The sequence below is a fragment of the Cylas formicarius genome, unplaced genomic scaffold (genome assembly GCF_029955315.1).
Source record: "Cylas formicarius isolate icCylForm1 unplaced genomic scaffold, icCylForm1.1 PGA_scaffold_4__25_contigs__length_36172078, whole genome shotgun sequence".
In the NCBI taxonomy this organism is placed as follows: domain Eukaryota; kingdom Metazoa; phylum Arthropoda; class Insecta; order Coleoptera; family Brentidae; genus Cylas; species Cylas formicarius.
In genome coordinates this window covers 22,945,805-22,960,890 of record NW_026844334.1, presented here as the reverse complement: position 1 = coordinate 22,960,890, position 15,086 = coordinate 22,945,805, and the positions used below count along the sequence as shown (strand labels likewise).

The window sequence follows — 15,086 nt, the reverse complement described above, 5'->3', positions numbered from 1 at the left end:
TGTCCCTGAAAGAAAAACACTCCAGTTAAAACGAAAACGTGCCTTTGGTAAATTTAAATAATTTTGAAGGTAAGAATATACATACATACATATAAATTAAATCCTTGCCAAGCTTTAGAGAACAAAAAGTTAACAATATTAACCTAGTAAACTTTTGCAAGAAAGATAACATATGAAAAAAAAAGGCCGCGAAAGAGGAGGGGATTGTAAATTTAGTAGTCTGTTTTGTCGATTTTTCACAAAACATACCTATTTTTATTTCATGGAAAGTATGCAATAAGGACTTTCTACGGGACAATTAGAAAAAATGCCACTTTGGTCCAAAATAGTGTAACAATGCTTAACTAACGACGTTTTTGGAGAGTATCATGGAGGTTTGTCGGTATCAAAGTCATCAATGTTTATATATTGGGTTGTTCGGAAAGTCATTTCGTTTTTTTTGGGGAACATGAAAGACAGTTTTCGTATAATGAATAAATATTTTATTAAATTATATATTGGCCATTCTGGTCCAACACCTTTTGCCATCTTTCTGGCAGTAACATAATTCCCCTGTCATTAAAGTTTTGGTCCTTGCTGGCAAAAAACTGGTTCAGGTGGTTTTTGACATCTTCATTTGAGGTAAAGGTTTTGCCATCCAAAAAATTTTGCAGGGACCGGAACAAATAGTAGTCGGAAGGCGCCAGATCTGGAGAATATGGTGGATGTTGCAGTACGTCCCATTCAAGCTGTAAACGTTTTTGGCGAGTGATCAAACTTGTGTGAGGTCTCGCATTATCCTGGTGGAACACTACACCCTTCCTGTTGATTAATTCGGGCCTCTTCTCTTTAAGTGAATCATTCAATTTGTCCAGTTGATGACAAAAGACTTCTGAATTAATCGTTGTATTGTCCCGCAAAAGCTCAAAAAAACGTTTCCTTTGACATCCCACCAAACGGAGAGCATCACCTTTTTTTGGTGAATGTTGGCTTTTGACACGCTTTGAGCCGGTTCATCTTTTCTGCTCCATGACCTCTTGCGTTTAACATTGTTGTATACAACCTATTTTTCGTCCCCAGAAATAATCCGCTTCAAAAATTGATCATTTTCTTGACGTTTGAGGAGCGGATCACACACATCAACGCGACGACACAAATTTCGCTCCGTAAGGACATGGGGCACCCACACATCGAGCTTCGAGGTTAAGCCCATGCCTTTCAAATTGCCATAAACAGTCGAATTCGACAAATTTAATCTCTCACCGATCTCTCGTGTGGTTATTCGCCGATTTGCATCAACTAATGCCTTTATCGCATCTTTGTCAGCTTCGACCGGCCTTCCAGACCGTGGTGCATCTTCGACATCAAAATTGCCGGATCGAAATTTTGCAAACCAGTTCTGGCACTGGCGTACTGTTAACACGCCTTCTCCATACACATCCGTCAATTTTTTTCTCGCTTGGACAGCATTTTTACCTTTTCTGAAGTAAAAAAGTAAAATATGACGAAAATGCTGCTTATTGCTCTCCATATTTACAAGGGCACCAACCAAAAACTACTGCGTAGAATTAATAGAACTTTTTCACACACAAGCCTTGCAATATCAGCTCTCAAGATATATAATGGTTATGCGGCTTAAGTGTGAAGTTGGTTTCGAAAAAACGTAATTAAGTCCTCTGACGGGAAAAAACGAAATGACTTTTCGAACAACCTTATAATTCTTTTCTTTAATATTTTCAATTAATTATCAAGACAAACATTGACAACTTGTCACTAGCGAGAAGTTGACTGATAAAGAGCAGACAAACTTTATTGTTAATTTCGTAACTTAAGTGAACTAAAATCTGTGAATAACTGCTAGGGCTGAAACTGTGTTTGACTCTTAATTGGTTCATAAATGCTCCTAAAATCAATCTCGGCTATGCAAAATTCAATCAATTAAAAAGAAACGAAACAAGACCTCTGAAAATATTATTGGTATAGAAATATAAACTCCCAAATGTACTGCGCCGCACACGGCATCACTTGGCAAAGAATTTAAACACAATATAAATTTTATAATACGTGGAAACTGCACAAGAGCCAAGTTGTTATACAACTTATATATATTCGAAGATTTGAAAGTCTAACGAAGCACTTCGTACCTTGCGAAAAAAGTTCATCAACTTATTCAATTATTAAACCAAAACTCCTGCGAAAATACGGTTTTTAAGTCTTTTATTGTGTCGACTAGGTGGATAAAAATTTCGTGTGATAAGAAAGAGCATTTAACAGTAATTTCTTAACAAGTCAACAATAAATTTGTGCAACCAAAATCTATCGCACGGTTGTTATTATCAGTGGTGATCGAGGCCGAACTTTAGCATGAAATTCGAATACATCTATACATTAGCTTGTCTTTAACTACCTATCATAAAAATATTTTTAATATGATAACAGCTTTTGGTCTTTTCCCATCAACAGAACATTTCGTCCTAAGTATCTCAACAGAAAAAGAACATTGTAGAAACTTTCTGGAGCTGGAAAAAACTTAGACACTAAACTGACTGAAAGGAACAAAACAAAAAATCCTAGAACAAATAAATTTTAAGGGGTTTCTAAATAAATGCCAATACATGAATACAAAAGCAACATAAATAAAACTGGCATGTGAAAAGGTCTTCCCATTTATATTATCTGATCGACTTATTCATCAAAATCTTCAAAATGTAATATTCAAAAAGTTATGTTGGTATAAATTCCATGCATTTTGTTGTACTTTTAAGCTTAACTCCAAACTTTAAATAAAAGATCAGAGACTGAAATATTGATACGTATAAAAAATTGCTTAATTTGGATCAAATCTAGGCAATGATGGTTTACTGCAGGGGTGGGCAAATACTTTAAAGCGCGGGGCAAAATAAAATTTTCAAAATGTCTCCCGGCCGGAGGACTATACCGCGTATGCTTTGCACAAGCGGATGTTTTGGATGGAGTTTTTTCCCTGCCCATTTTTTTTTTGACAAAAACACTAAGTATCATTTCAATTTGAATAAAATATGTCACGTAATTTTTAAAGAAATATTATTATAAATAAATAGCTATTAGATAAATCAGTCAATGAAAGATTTTATTTTGTTACTTATTTATGTCTTAACGATACAAATTATTTTATATTGACACATAGTTATTACAATTTAACATTTATATTGCATTTCGTAAATATAATAGTAAATACAATTCAAAAAAGAAAAGAAAAACATCAAACGTTAAAATAAATATTTAAAGTTAATGCGAAACGTGAAATCTCGAATGTTCATCTGACATTATTTCTTCAAAATTGGGTTCCAAATCACTTGTAACAATCCTTAATACCGAATGTAGATTTTCGTCAGTAATTTGTGATCGATATTTATTTTTCGTGGAAACCATTAAAGAAAAGTTCTTTCACAAATATATGTCGAACCAAATAAAACAAGGTATTTTTGAACATAGTTCAAAAATTTTTTGAAATGTTCGTTATTCAAAGCGCCATAGAAAGCACTCAATTCGTTTGAGTGAAAATTTTCTTTTAGTAAATTATTTGATTGTAAATCAATTAGTTGAATTTCAACAGGAGCTTCTTGCATATCGAAATTGAAAGGTTGGCTAATTAATGATAAATGTTTTTCAATAGCTTTGAAATCTTGAAATCTTCTTTGGAATTCAGAATGCAGGTCTTGTGTTATTGCACTATATTTAAAAAAATCTGTATTTTTCAATGATTCTCGCCGTGCTTGCAATGAGGGGAAATGATTTAATAATTTATTATTAAAGTTTTCAGCAAATAAATTGAGTTTTGTCATAAATGCTTTGACGTTTGAGTGCATATTGAAAGCGAATTGGTTTTTCCCTTGTAGATTTATATTTAGTTCATTCAAATATTTTACGATATCTACTGAAAACGAGAAATCGTTTAGCCAAGCCTTATTTTGCAATTCAGGAAAATCATGTAGTTTTTCTTTTATCGACAAGAAGGATACTATTTCATCAAGCAAATATTGAAATCTGTCCAAAACTTTACCAATGCTAAGCCATCTCACTTCAGTGTAATAAGGAATTTCGTAGAAGTCACTTTCAATTTCTTTCAAAAATTCAACAAACTGTCGATGATTTACGGCACGTCCTTGGATAAAATTCACAACTTTGGTTACAACAGTAACGACGTGATTCAATTTCAAAACTTTTCTGCATAGCACTTCTTGATGAATAATGCAGTGCACAAATAATATATCGTGTTCTGGTTGTAACTCTTTTACTTTGTCGCGAATTCGTTTAAGTAAGCCTACATTTTTCCCTGTTAAACTAGGACAACCATCCGTAGTGACGCTTACTATTTTATTCCAAATTAAACTTACTTTAACTAAACACTCTTCAACAGCGAGAAAGAAGTCTTCACCAGTAGCTGTATCTTTCATTGGATGCACACTAAGAAGTTCCTCGCTAATTTCACATTTCTTGTTAATGCCGCGAATAAATATTAATCATTGACTTGTATCAGTAATATCGCAGGACTCATCTAAAGCCAGAGAACAATAGGTAAAATCGGCAATTTTTGTTCTTAGCTGGTCAAGTAAGTTTCCTGAAATATGTTCAATCCGTCTTCTCGAAAGGCTTACATTTTCAAAAATATGTTTCTTTTCAGGACAACATATCTCCGACACTTGTACCATGCATTGTTTAACAAATTCTGCTTCAGAAAACGGCTTACAGAACTTAGCAATTTTGTGTGCGACAACATAACTTGCTTTTGTGGTAGATTTCTCTATATTACTTTATTTGGTAAAAATATTTTGTTGCTTATTCAAGTTTTTTGCTAAGTTTTCTGCTACAGTTTGAAGTTCTTTTAAAGAAAGTGATACATATTTTGGATGTTTTGTTGTAAAGTGCCTGTTTAAATTGTATTCTTTAAAAGCAGCAATTGTTTCCTGACAAACTAAACAAAGTGCTTTCTTATTAATGTTTGTAAAAAGATATTTTACCGTCCAAGCTTCATTGAAGTTTCTGCATTCCAAATCAACTTTACTTTTTTTAGATTGACTCATTTTACATAGGTCTACAAATAAATAATTTAATTAATACAATAAAATAAAACCAATGTTTTAAAATTTTACTTACAAAAAGTTCACTTTTTTAATTTTATATTTGCAAACTAATATTAGACTCGAACAAAAAAGAGTATGCGATCAGTGCTAAATCAAAATGAACAATACGCGTGATGCGACCTGTCGTCCCTCGAAAAATGAGAGGAGTGCAGCATATGCCGTCCACACATGCATTTCGAACCTAGCGCGATCTCCTTTGTGTTCGACGAAAAAACCGCCCTGAGAGCGATCGTCGCGAGCGACCCGCATGAGAATCGCGCGAGGATTGTTTCAAGCTCGCGACATCTTCCACACTAGTGTAGTCAGCCGACCGCCCATTTTATTACGCCTATTATATATACAGTACGCACACTAATAATGTTGATGTCAACAAAATCTCATAAAAGAGTTTAAAAAAATTTGCGTGCGGAATTTTTCAACGGGCCGGATAAAATTAGCAAAAGGGTCGGATCCGGCCCGCGGGCCGGCTTTTGCCCACCCATGGTTTACTGCATCGCCCCCAATGCATTCGAGTTACGCATAAACATGTATTGCAATTGCGCCAGTCTTTCGAATTGTCTCTTGGTATTTGTCAATGGATGGAACTGCCTTGATTTGTCTTACGGGCGATCGGTATATATTAGATGCAATGCGGAGTTTTCTTGACGAATTTTAAACTAAGTGTTATTGAAATTGATGCAACATTAACAAACAAACAAATATTTTAGGCCGTAAGAAAGTTCAAGTTCTTGTGAATGCTTTTTATTGGATTGTTGGTGACGAGAATTTTTTACAACAGAGTTAAAAAATACAAATTTCTCCTTTATCATTTGTTTAAATGAATTAAATGAAAAAAGGTTTTATTTATTTATTTGCCAAAAATCTAATTACATACATAATTACATATTCGTGAGGTGGATTCTGTTGCATTGACCGTCTGGTAGTTACCAACTCCAAGCCAATGGTAATTTTTGTTTGTTGTTAAATCTACATAAGATGTAAAATATGAATAGGAAACTAGAAAGGCTGAAATTAAAATAAATAATGGAAAGGATTCATACAATTTAAATGTTTATTATCTGAATTTTGTAAGTTATAAAGTACTGTACTAAATTTCGATCTGATTATTCTGATGAGTTCAGTGTGACGAGCTACTCGAAAGAACTATACCCGGACCTATGTGCAACACAGAAAAAATACCCGAGAACGAGTACTTAAATACTAAAAAAAGGAAAGAATAAAACATTTTTTCTGGTTCTAATCCTGCTAACGTTTTTACAATTTATAATATTTTAAGTTGATATATTTCAAGTCGTTAATTTGATTAGTTTGAATGTTGCGCATTGTTTGTTTTCTTCATTCTTAACATTAGGACCAGAATTTTTTTAAACTTCTTGTTCGTATAATATTCTTGTAATATTTTGACGACAGTTTCGGTGTTCTTGTAAGATTGCATGAAGAAAAATCGACATGAATTAATCCAAGCTTGACTCTAAAACGGCAAGTGAATGTGAAAACAATACATGTATGTTCGATTTACTTATGTTAGACCAAACTGAAAATGAAAGGAATCCATAGCTGACCATACAGTATAGGCAGTGACATTGACTTTACCTTCGTAAATTGCAACCAGAACCTCGTCCATGTAAGTCTGAAAATCTATATTTTATTATTAAATTAAAATTAAATTGGGGAGGCCCAAAGGGGGATGGTGTAACCTTATGAATAAATTCACCAAATATTTTAGACATGAAAAATTATTAACTTAAATTTGCCATAGTTATTAATTTTTTTGCAGCTATAGTTGGAGTCTCCAATTTCTTAGCTGTTGACTTATGATGTCATTGACTACAACATTTCAAAATTAACTCAAATAATTCAGGAATTAGAAACATCACGCATTGGATCTCTGGGTAAGTGAGAAATTCTAGCATATTTATTCAGATTTGATTTATTTATACCCATCAACTACTAGGTATTTATAGTTTGCGATTATGGTACCAACCCTCATAATGGTAATACGAGCCCTATCACATAAAGACTCATTCCGAGCATTAAATCCGTGTTCTGTCAAGATGATTTCGCAGCCGTTCCAGTAGTCGCTAGCGTAAACTATAGAATCCCTAAATGTTTTTGGTGAAGACTGCAATGATATGCTATCAGGTCTTGTTTCATTTAAGAAATTTATAGTTACAATATAAGCTGAAGATGCGTCGAGAGACGAATTTGTAAATTCTGTCACTCTCATATCGTTCTGAAAACTGGCAGATAGATTTAGGTGGCTGAGATCGTTTACGAAAAACGTGTTAAATGCATCAACTCCAACGAAATCGTAAGTTCCTTTAATGTCTGCGAGTTCTCAGGGAGTAAACTCAGGTAATCTTGAGACATTTTCTCCTTCTTGTCAGCTTAATTTGCCAACTTGGTCGATGAGTTCTTGAGGGTAGTTTCCTTTTATTATAGGATGTGCGAACCATTCAAACTAAAACATTTAGTTCCACATTAAGTTCTGAAGAAAAATACAAGGTAAAGCTATATTTTCCAGGAAATAGCGAAGTTTTCAAACTGAATAGATCAATTTAAAAAGTAAACTCGAACATGCTTTTACTTACCACAAATGCTCTAGCTCTTTCAGCAGCCTTTTTGTCGGCTCGAGAATTTGTTGCTGGGAGATACCAGTTCAAACTGAATGCCATACCAACTTTGCCTGGAAAACTTAAAATTATTTGCAAGCCAGTACATCGGTTAAACCTTTTTGCTTAGTTTTGTAGTTTTTTTCGTAGTTGCGATACGCAGAGGCGTGAGCTTTAAGTATATTATGACCGCATTGGTATTCCTTGAATCCTAGATGTTGAGGGATAACTGGGTGTAGAACATCTTTCAATACGATCTTGCAAAATGGGTGAGCTTTATTTACAGTAATCCAGAATTTAACACGGTCTCCAAAAGTTTTAAAGAGCAAATCGGTGTAGTCCACGAAGTGTTGCACAGTGGTTTCGTTAGTAAATCCTCCCACTTTTGACAATTCAAACGGAATATCAGTGTGGAATGCAACTACTTGAGGTTCTAAGCCTTTGTTTATGATTAGGTCGATCAAGTCATTGTAATAGTCTATTCCTTTCTGGTTGATGTAATCGATGGTGCCTGTAGATTGAAATTGAAATATGCGCGATCACATTCTAAGTTCTTGTCGCACAAAATCGTGCAATGTACCTTTGGGGAGAATCCTTGGCCAGGAAATGCTAAACTTGTAAAAATTAAGTCCGATATCAGCAAACAGTGGAATATCCTCTGTGTATCGATGATATGAATCGCATGCTACATCTCCATTCTTTCCATCGACAATGACATTTGGAAATTCATGAGTGATATTGTCCCAAAAACTAGATCCTTTTCCATCCAAATTCCAAGCACCTTCGATCGAGTAGGCTGCGGTAGCTGCTCCAAATTTGAAATGAGTTGGGAATTGGTAGTTGGATAATCCGAGACCCCTAAAATTGTTACATTATCGTTTACAGTTACACTATTTTACAAAAGAATTCCTTTAGGAAATAGTCAATTATTAGTACTAAATACAAGCACTTAATTAACCATGCTAATGTTGTCGGGCATGCTTTAGACTATTTTTAAAAGTTTTTATACTTTCAGAAACTTCCAGATCGCGATTTTAAACAGTTCTGACTAACGAATCACTTGAATCATGCTTTGTTATTCCCACCAATTGGACCATAAAATTAATTCTTAGGCCGGCTCCTACGGCTAATTTAAAAATATACTTTCCTCCCGGTTCTAAAGCATTTAGATGTAATAAACGAATAAAACATCATAATTTTAAAGAAAGATACTGATAAACGTATAAAATTAACACAAGAACCTTAATTTTTTTGTTTTACTTACTTCTTCTAAATAAATGCAAGTAATTTAATGGATAACTTATTTTTTTCACTACCCTGTATTAATGACTATATCGAAATTACTAACTAGGGTCGTTAAAAGACCATTTTGTATATTGAAGCAAATTTAAATAAATTTATGTAGGATTCTGAACTGGAAGAGTAATATATAAAATAATAAATATATCAATTGATATATTAAATATTTCATAAATACCTACCAAGGCTATAGGAAATTATACACAAAATAATGCATACTATGTTCCAATTAAAATGAGCAAGTTGAGACCCATTTCCAGCAATACCGTATATTGAAAATATTGGACCCAGATAGCCCCTACCGACTTCAGTATAATCTCAATTTTTCTAATTATAGTTTTCCTATAACAGATCGATACTGTATACACATAATAGATGTTGCAATAAATCAAGCACTGTTTGCATTGAACATAGAAAACCAGACGTTCTCTGAGCATCGCCTAATTTTTCAATTTCATATTGGTGGATAGACAACGAAAAGTTTAAACAGTCTATAGCTAGTTTTTTTTTTGTATATGACAATTATTGTAATTTACTTACATGCAAAATTGAAGGCCAATCGACGTGACTGCTAACAGATATACACCCTTCATTTCTGGTAGGGTCATTGAGTCACAAATAAAGAAAGACAAGTCTTGTGCAACTCTAAATTCAAAAATTAACAGCTTAAGAAAGAAGAATAACATTCCGAGTAAAACATAAGGGTGGTAAAATTTAGAACTCAAGTTTTATGTGTAAACCTTATTTTACACTGAAATAAATTAGGAAAAGGAAAACACAAAGATATAATATCGAAACGAAAATATTTCAAATATTTTTGGGCAAATTTTAGATGAAATGTCAATGGTAAAATGTCCAAATTCTTGCTGGTATTATGGTTGGTTGATTGGTATTGGATTGCTGAATTGTGAGCTGTTCACTTTTTGGGTCAATGTGAAATTTCTGAAATATGATTTGCTTACTAATTTTGAATTATAAACTGATATAGAGACGCCAAATATGTTTTCTTCATTATCTTGCTTTAAGGTTTCCAAAAATATATATCGGTGTGTCTTTGTGGTGGTATCTATGTAAATTGCAAAATCCAGTTATTGCCATTCTCATTAACTTGACAATTATTAAATCACAATTAAAATTTGTTATTTACTAATTATTGATTAATTATATGGGCTCGGGCGTAGAAAAGTGACATTTGTGCCGAAAAAGAAGTAAACATTTGCACCAGACATTATTTGAACATTAAATAAAAAGAAATATTTGCGTACTAAGTTTGATTTTTTGATAAGAAGATTTTTGCAAATAAGCAATAGTGAAGTAGCTGTTTTTATCGTACTCTGTCGTAGTAACGAAATATACGATACAGTTTTTTGATCTATTATCAAACCAACTACAAATTTGATTGCGCGGTACACAGTGACTTGATATTGATTTTAACCGCCAAGTTGTAATACAAGGGTTGGAAAAAAGTTTTTGAATGATTTTTCTTAAATAGAATTGTTCAACGTTATTTGAGCTTCTTTAAACTGAATAACTGCACAATTATTGAAATCCTATCGCATCACGAGAAATCACGCCCCATGAACCTGCCCATGCGCAGATTGAAGCAGGTCCTGAAATCTGACAAAGTATATTGCAACTTACTCAATTACTAAACGAAGTCTGCGTGATAATATTGTTTTTTAAATCTTTGTTGTGTGGCTCTTGTTGATAAAAAATTCGTGAGATAAAGAACATTTGTTTAACCTAAACCTATCGCACGGTTTTATTGAACAAGTGACGTGCTAATTTTGACATAATTTAATAATTGTAAAAATCAGAATTGCTTATAATGGCCTGCGACAATCAACCTGATTATTATAATTTATTTCGCATTGTGGGTTCATTAGTAGCTTTAAGTAAGTGCAAAGTGGCACGGCTAACTGTCAGTTGATCATATTAATTAACAATTGAATTGAAAATATATTTTGTTGTAGTCATCGCTGATTGAAATTTACCGGGAATTCTATCGAATATACCCGATTTCCTACCAAAGTAGTTTGTACTAGTTCAAATTGATTTACCATACTACGATGGAAGTCTAAGTTTGTACGTGGTTCTTATTTCCGAATAAATAATAAGTCTTGGTTTGGGACAAGCTAGTTGATATCGGGTGTTTTCCAATAAAAAAGTTGATAGGGGTTGATTTAAGAGATCTTTAAAAAAAAAACCTTCGTTTGGAGATATATCCTAAACATCTTAAATGGAAAAGGACATAGTAATTACGCTAATTTATTTCTTCAAATACATATTTATGGTATACTTAAAGTTCAAGTTCTTGTGGATGGTTTTATTATTAAATTATTGGATTGGATTAGATTACAAGCAAACGGTTAGCTAGGAGAGAATGTTTTTTTACTACCGAATTAAAAGTTAATTTAAAATTTTAATGTTCATGTCACGTTTGGAAATTTGCTTGTTTTTTATTTGCACAATTGTCACATTTGCTCGATTCTCTCAATCCCTTAAATTTCAGTTGTAGTGGCACTATCAAAATGTTTTATTTTTGATTTGCTGTTCGTTTTCATCGCAAGTCTTTCAATTATTTATTCATTCTATAAAATCGAAGAATATTATAATAATTAATAATCATCTTGATAATAAATTAATAGTTATATAATCTCCATCAGAATTACCGCTATTTCTGCTGCATCCATCGTATGGTAGTTCCCAAAACTAAGCTTGTCGGAAATGCAGCGTCATCCAAGGGGTTAGTTTCATATTATGGTAATTTTTGTTTGTTGTAAAATCAACATGAAATGTGATATAAGCATGAGGATATATCGGGTGTTAGTAGGATACATGAACTCTGAAATGTGAAATAAAAATGGTTCAGATAGTTTAAATTTTAGTTATCTCAACGATCAAGTTATAAATTCGAATATATCAAGGCTTGATGTTGTCAAATCAACATAAAATGTGATATGACCAGAAGAATATATCGGATGTTAGAAGAGTACAAGGAAGGCTGAAATGTGAAATAAAAATGGTTCAGATAGTTTCAATTTTAGTTATCTCAATTTCGATCCAATTGCTCAGGTAGAAACTTATGAGTTCTGTGATGAGCATGCCTTTCGAGAGACAAATCATGATCCTGAGAACGTGCTGTGGTGTACAAAAGCGAAACACGATTCGACTGATGCCAGCGAGAGTAGAGTAGAAGGTAACATACCATTTTCATTTAAACTTGCCAAATGCACACTGAGGGAAATAATTCTGGTTAGATTATTTTATAGCCGTGGGCTGTATTTGTATCTACCTCTTGGTCGTGGACCGTAGGGGTACTTATTGCTCAAAGGACTATTCGTTTCCCATTGTTACAGTCTTTATCATCTGAGGGTGAAGAAGATAATTCCCCAGTACACCCTGGTTTGGATAATATGCAGGTCGATTTAGAAAGAATATTAAGGGGAAACTTCTTCTCGACCTCCCTCACCACAACTCGTAGATAATCCTCCTTCTTCGGAGATGCTGGCCGTAAATACAGATTTTTCGACGGCCTTGGAAGCTCAAGCATCAGATAATGAAATTCAAGGGAAACAGCTCCTAGAGAAAAGCTGGGAGTTTAACAGAGAGGTTCACCAACTGTTCGTAGATTTCCGCCAAGCATATGATAGCATCATCAGGGAAAGTGTCTGGCAAGCGTTAGAAGGCATAGGGGTACCAAAAAAGATCATAAGGCTAACCAAGATATGCATAGAAAACTCTAAAGCCAAAGTTAGGGTAGGAAAGAACAACACCGAGGCAATCTCCATTAACAATGGCCTAAAACAGGGCGATGGACTTTCACCATTGCTTTTCAACATAGTGCTGGACATGGCCATCAAAGAAGCGAATATTGGCTTGGAAATATTTACAAATAAGGGCCCAGAAATGATTTTGGCATATGCCGAAGCAGTACGATTAAAACAAAAGAAATGTTCATGAACATAGAGAAGGAGACCAAGAAGGTAGGACTCATGATCAACGAGGACAAGACCAAATATATGTGGGCCGGACGGAGAGCAGGAAGGGGCAGAATAGGACAGAACATAACCATGGACACCCACAATTTTGAATGCGTAAACCAATTTCAGTACCTAGGAGCAGTTATAACTTCGGATAACAATATCACCAGCGAAATAAAAGCAAGAATACAAAAGGGCAATAAATGTTTTTTCGCCTTGCAGAACCTGTTTAAGTCCCGACTGATATCTAGGAACTCAAAACTACGGATATATTCGGCAGTAATCAAGCCAATCGTAATGTATGGCTCGGAAACATGGACAATGACAAAGCAGAACGAACTAGTGTTAAGACGCTTTGAACGAAGGATGTTGCGGAAAATCTTTGGACCAACAATAGATGAGAGAACGGGTCAATATCGAATAAGAACGAATGCGGAGCTTAACGACATGTACAAAAGACCGAGTTTGGTAAACGAAATAAAAGCACAAAGGCTCAGGTGGGCTGGACACGTGCAGAGATCGCCGAATGAACGTCTTGTAAAGAGGATATGGGAAGAAAATCCAGCAGGAAAGAGACCCTTAGGAAGACCAAGGCTCAGATGGAGGGACAATATCGAAGAGGATGTAAAAATCTTAGGAGTACGGAATTGGAAGGAGGTTGTGTTGGACAGGGACAGATGGAGACGAGTTGTAGATGCAGCTAAGACCCACGAAGGGTTGTGACGCTACGGAAAAAAAAAAAAAAGGGAAACAGCTGCATGATGAAATCTTATCACGCTGGAAATATTATTTGGAAAAAAGCGAAGAAAGAAGAGAGACAGAAGATCAAAGACAAGTATTCGATTCCCAAAAATAACCCGACGATGGCTTCCCCAAAGATTAATGATGAAAAAATATTTCTTAAGGTCATTGCAACACCAAATGGGTCATGGACTAGCAGCGATAGGCGTAATCATGGTTACCTTGATCAAATAAAATTACACCGAAATTATTCTGGTTAGCTGACGCAGGATTATTGCTTACAAACGTCCATAATGTGTCGTCAATGCTTCTGAAACAAAATGTCCTGCCTCTACTAAATATCGACTCGAGCAAAGTGAGCTCCCTTAGTCAATAGGATTCATATTTGTTTGGTGAGAAGTTTGGGAAAGCTGTCAAAAACAAACAAAATTTAGAAAAGAGCAGTAATGAGTTAGAAGAATAGGTTTTCCATCTACATCTATCCTTCAGTACCGTCTTCAGCCGGACAATCATCAGTTGGTCTAGACCATCAACCTCTACTAGACCCTAATCGGGCCCTTCTTCATATAATTCTTCTTCTAGATAGTTAAACTACCGGCGGGGGATGAGTAACAGCCGAATGAAACCGACAATCAGTACAAATCAAAGAAAATGGGCAACCGGGACCAATCCCTACTAAATAACATTTCTGCGTGGCAGAAAATTACACGCGACAAGGTTGTGCTACAGTGGCTTAAAGGTATCAAATTAAAATTTTTGCAGAAGCTTAATTAATTAGTCACAATTTATTCAAAAACACTGGTGCAATCTTTAGATGTTCGTATTACACCCGTGAATTCTTATGTCTATTCTTTCTTGCCACCAAACGGAATGGGAAAAGAGGGAAAGCATTGAATGAATATATTTACGCTCATCATTTCAAACTAGAAGATTTCAGAACAGTTAATAAACTTCTAACCAAAAACTGCTATGTAATAACTTTAGATCTGAAGGATTTCTTTTACCTATTCATCCAAAGTACAGGAAATATTTCAGATTTAATTTAGAAGGCCCCCTATATCTTTACACACATGAAATAAGCGACTAAATATGTACTCATTAAAAACATTTTGTTAGTAGTATATTTTTATGACATTTTAATTGTAGCTCAGAACAAACTTGAATGTGAGATTAATACCATTTTTATAGTGAACCTTTTAAGCACCTTATTAATACAATACATACCGATTAGTTCCAAATTTCATGTTTTTATCTACTGATACTGATAAAAAAATAATCAAACGATTTGTTAAATGAAGTTATAATTTAAAATCATCCAAACCTAAAAATGACTTTACTTGAAATAGAGA

At 34.2% G+C, this 15,086-nt stretch overlaps 1 protein-coding gene across 1 annotated transcript; it reads right to left on the bottom strand.

Moving 5' to 3' along the window:
• Positions 1-7,796: 7,796 nt before the first annotated feature.
• Positions 7,797-9,621, bottom strand: LOC132701412 (myrosinase 1-like). The gene is made up of 3 exons (XM_060669292.1): positions 9,554-9,621; positions 8,295-8,572; positions 7,797-8,225 (listed from the first exon to the last, which is right to left on the bottom strand). The coding sequence occupies exons 1-3, from the start codon at positions 9,619-9,621 to the stop codon at positions 7,804-7,806; spliced, it is 768 nt and encodes a 255-aa protein (XP_060525275.1). The 3' UTR covers positions 7,797-7,803.
• Between the last annotated feature and the right edge of the window lie 5,465 nt (positions 9,622-15,086).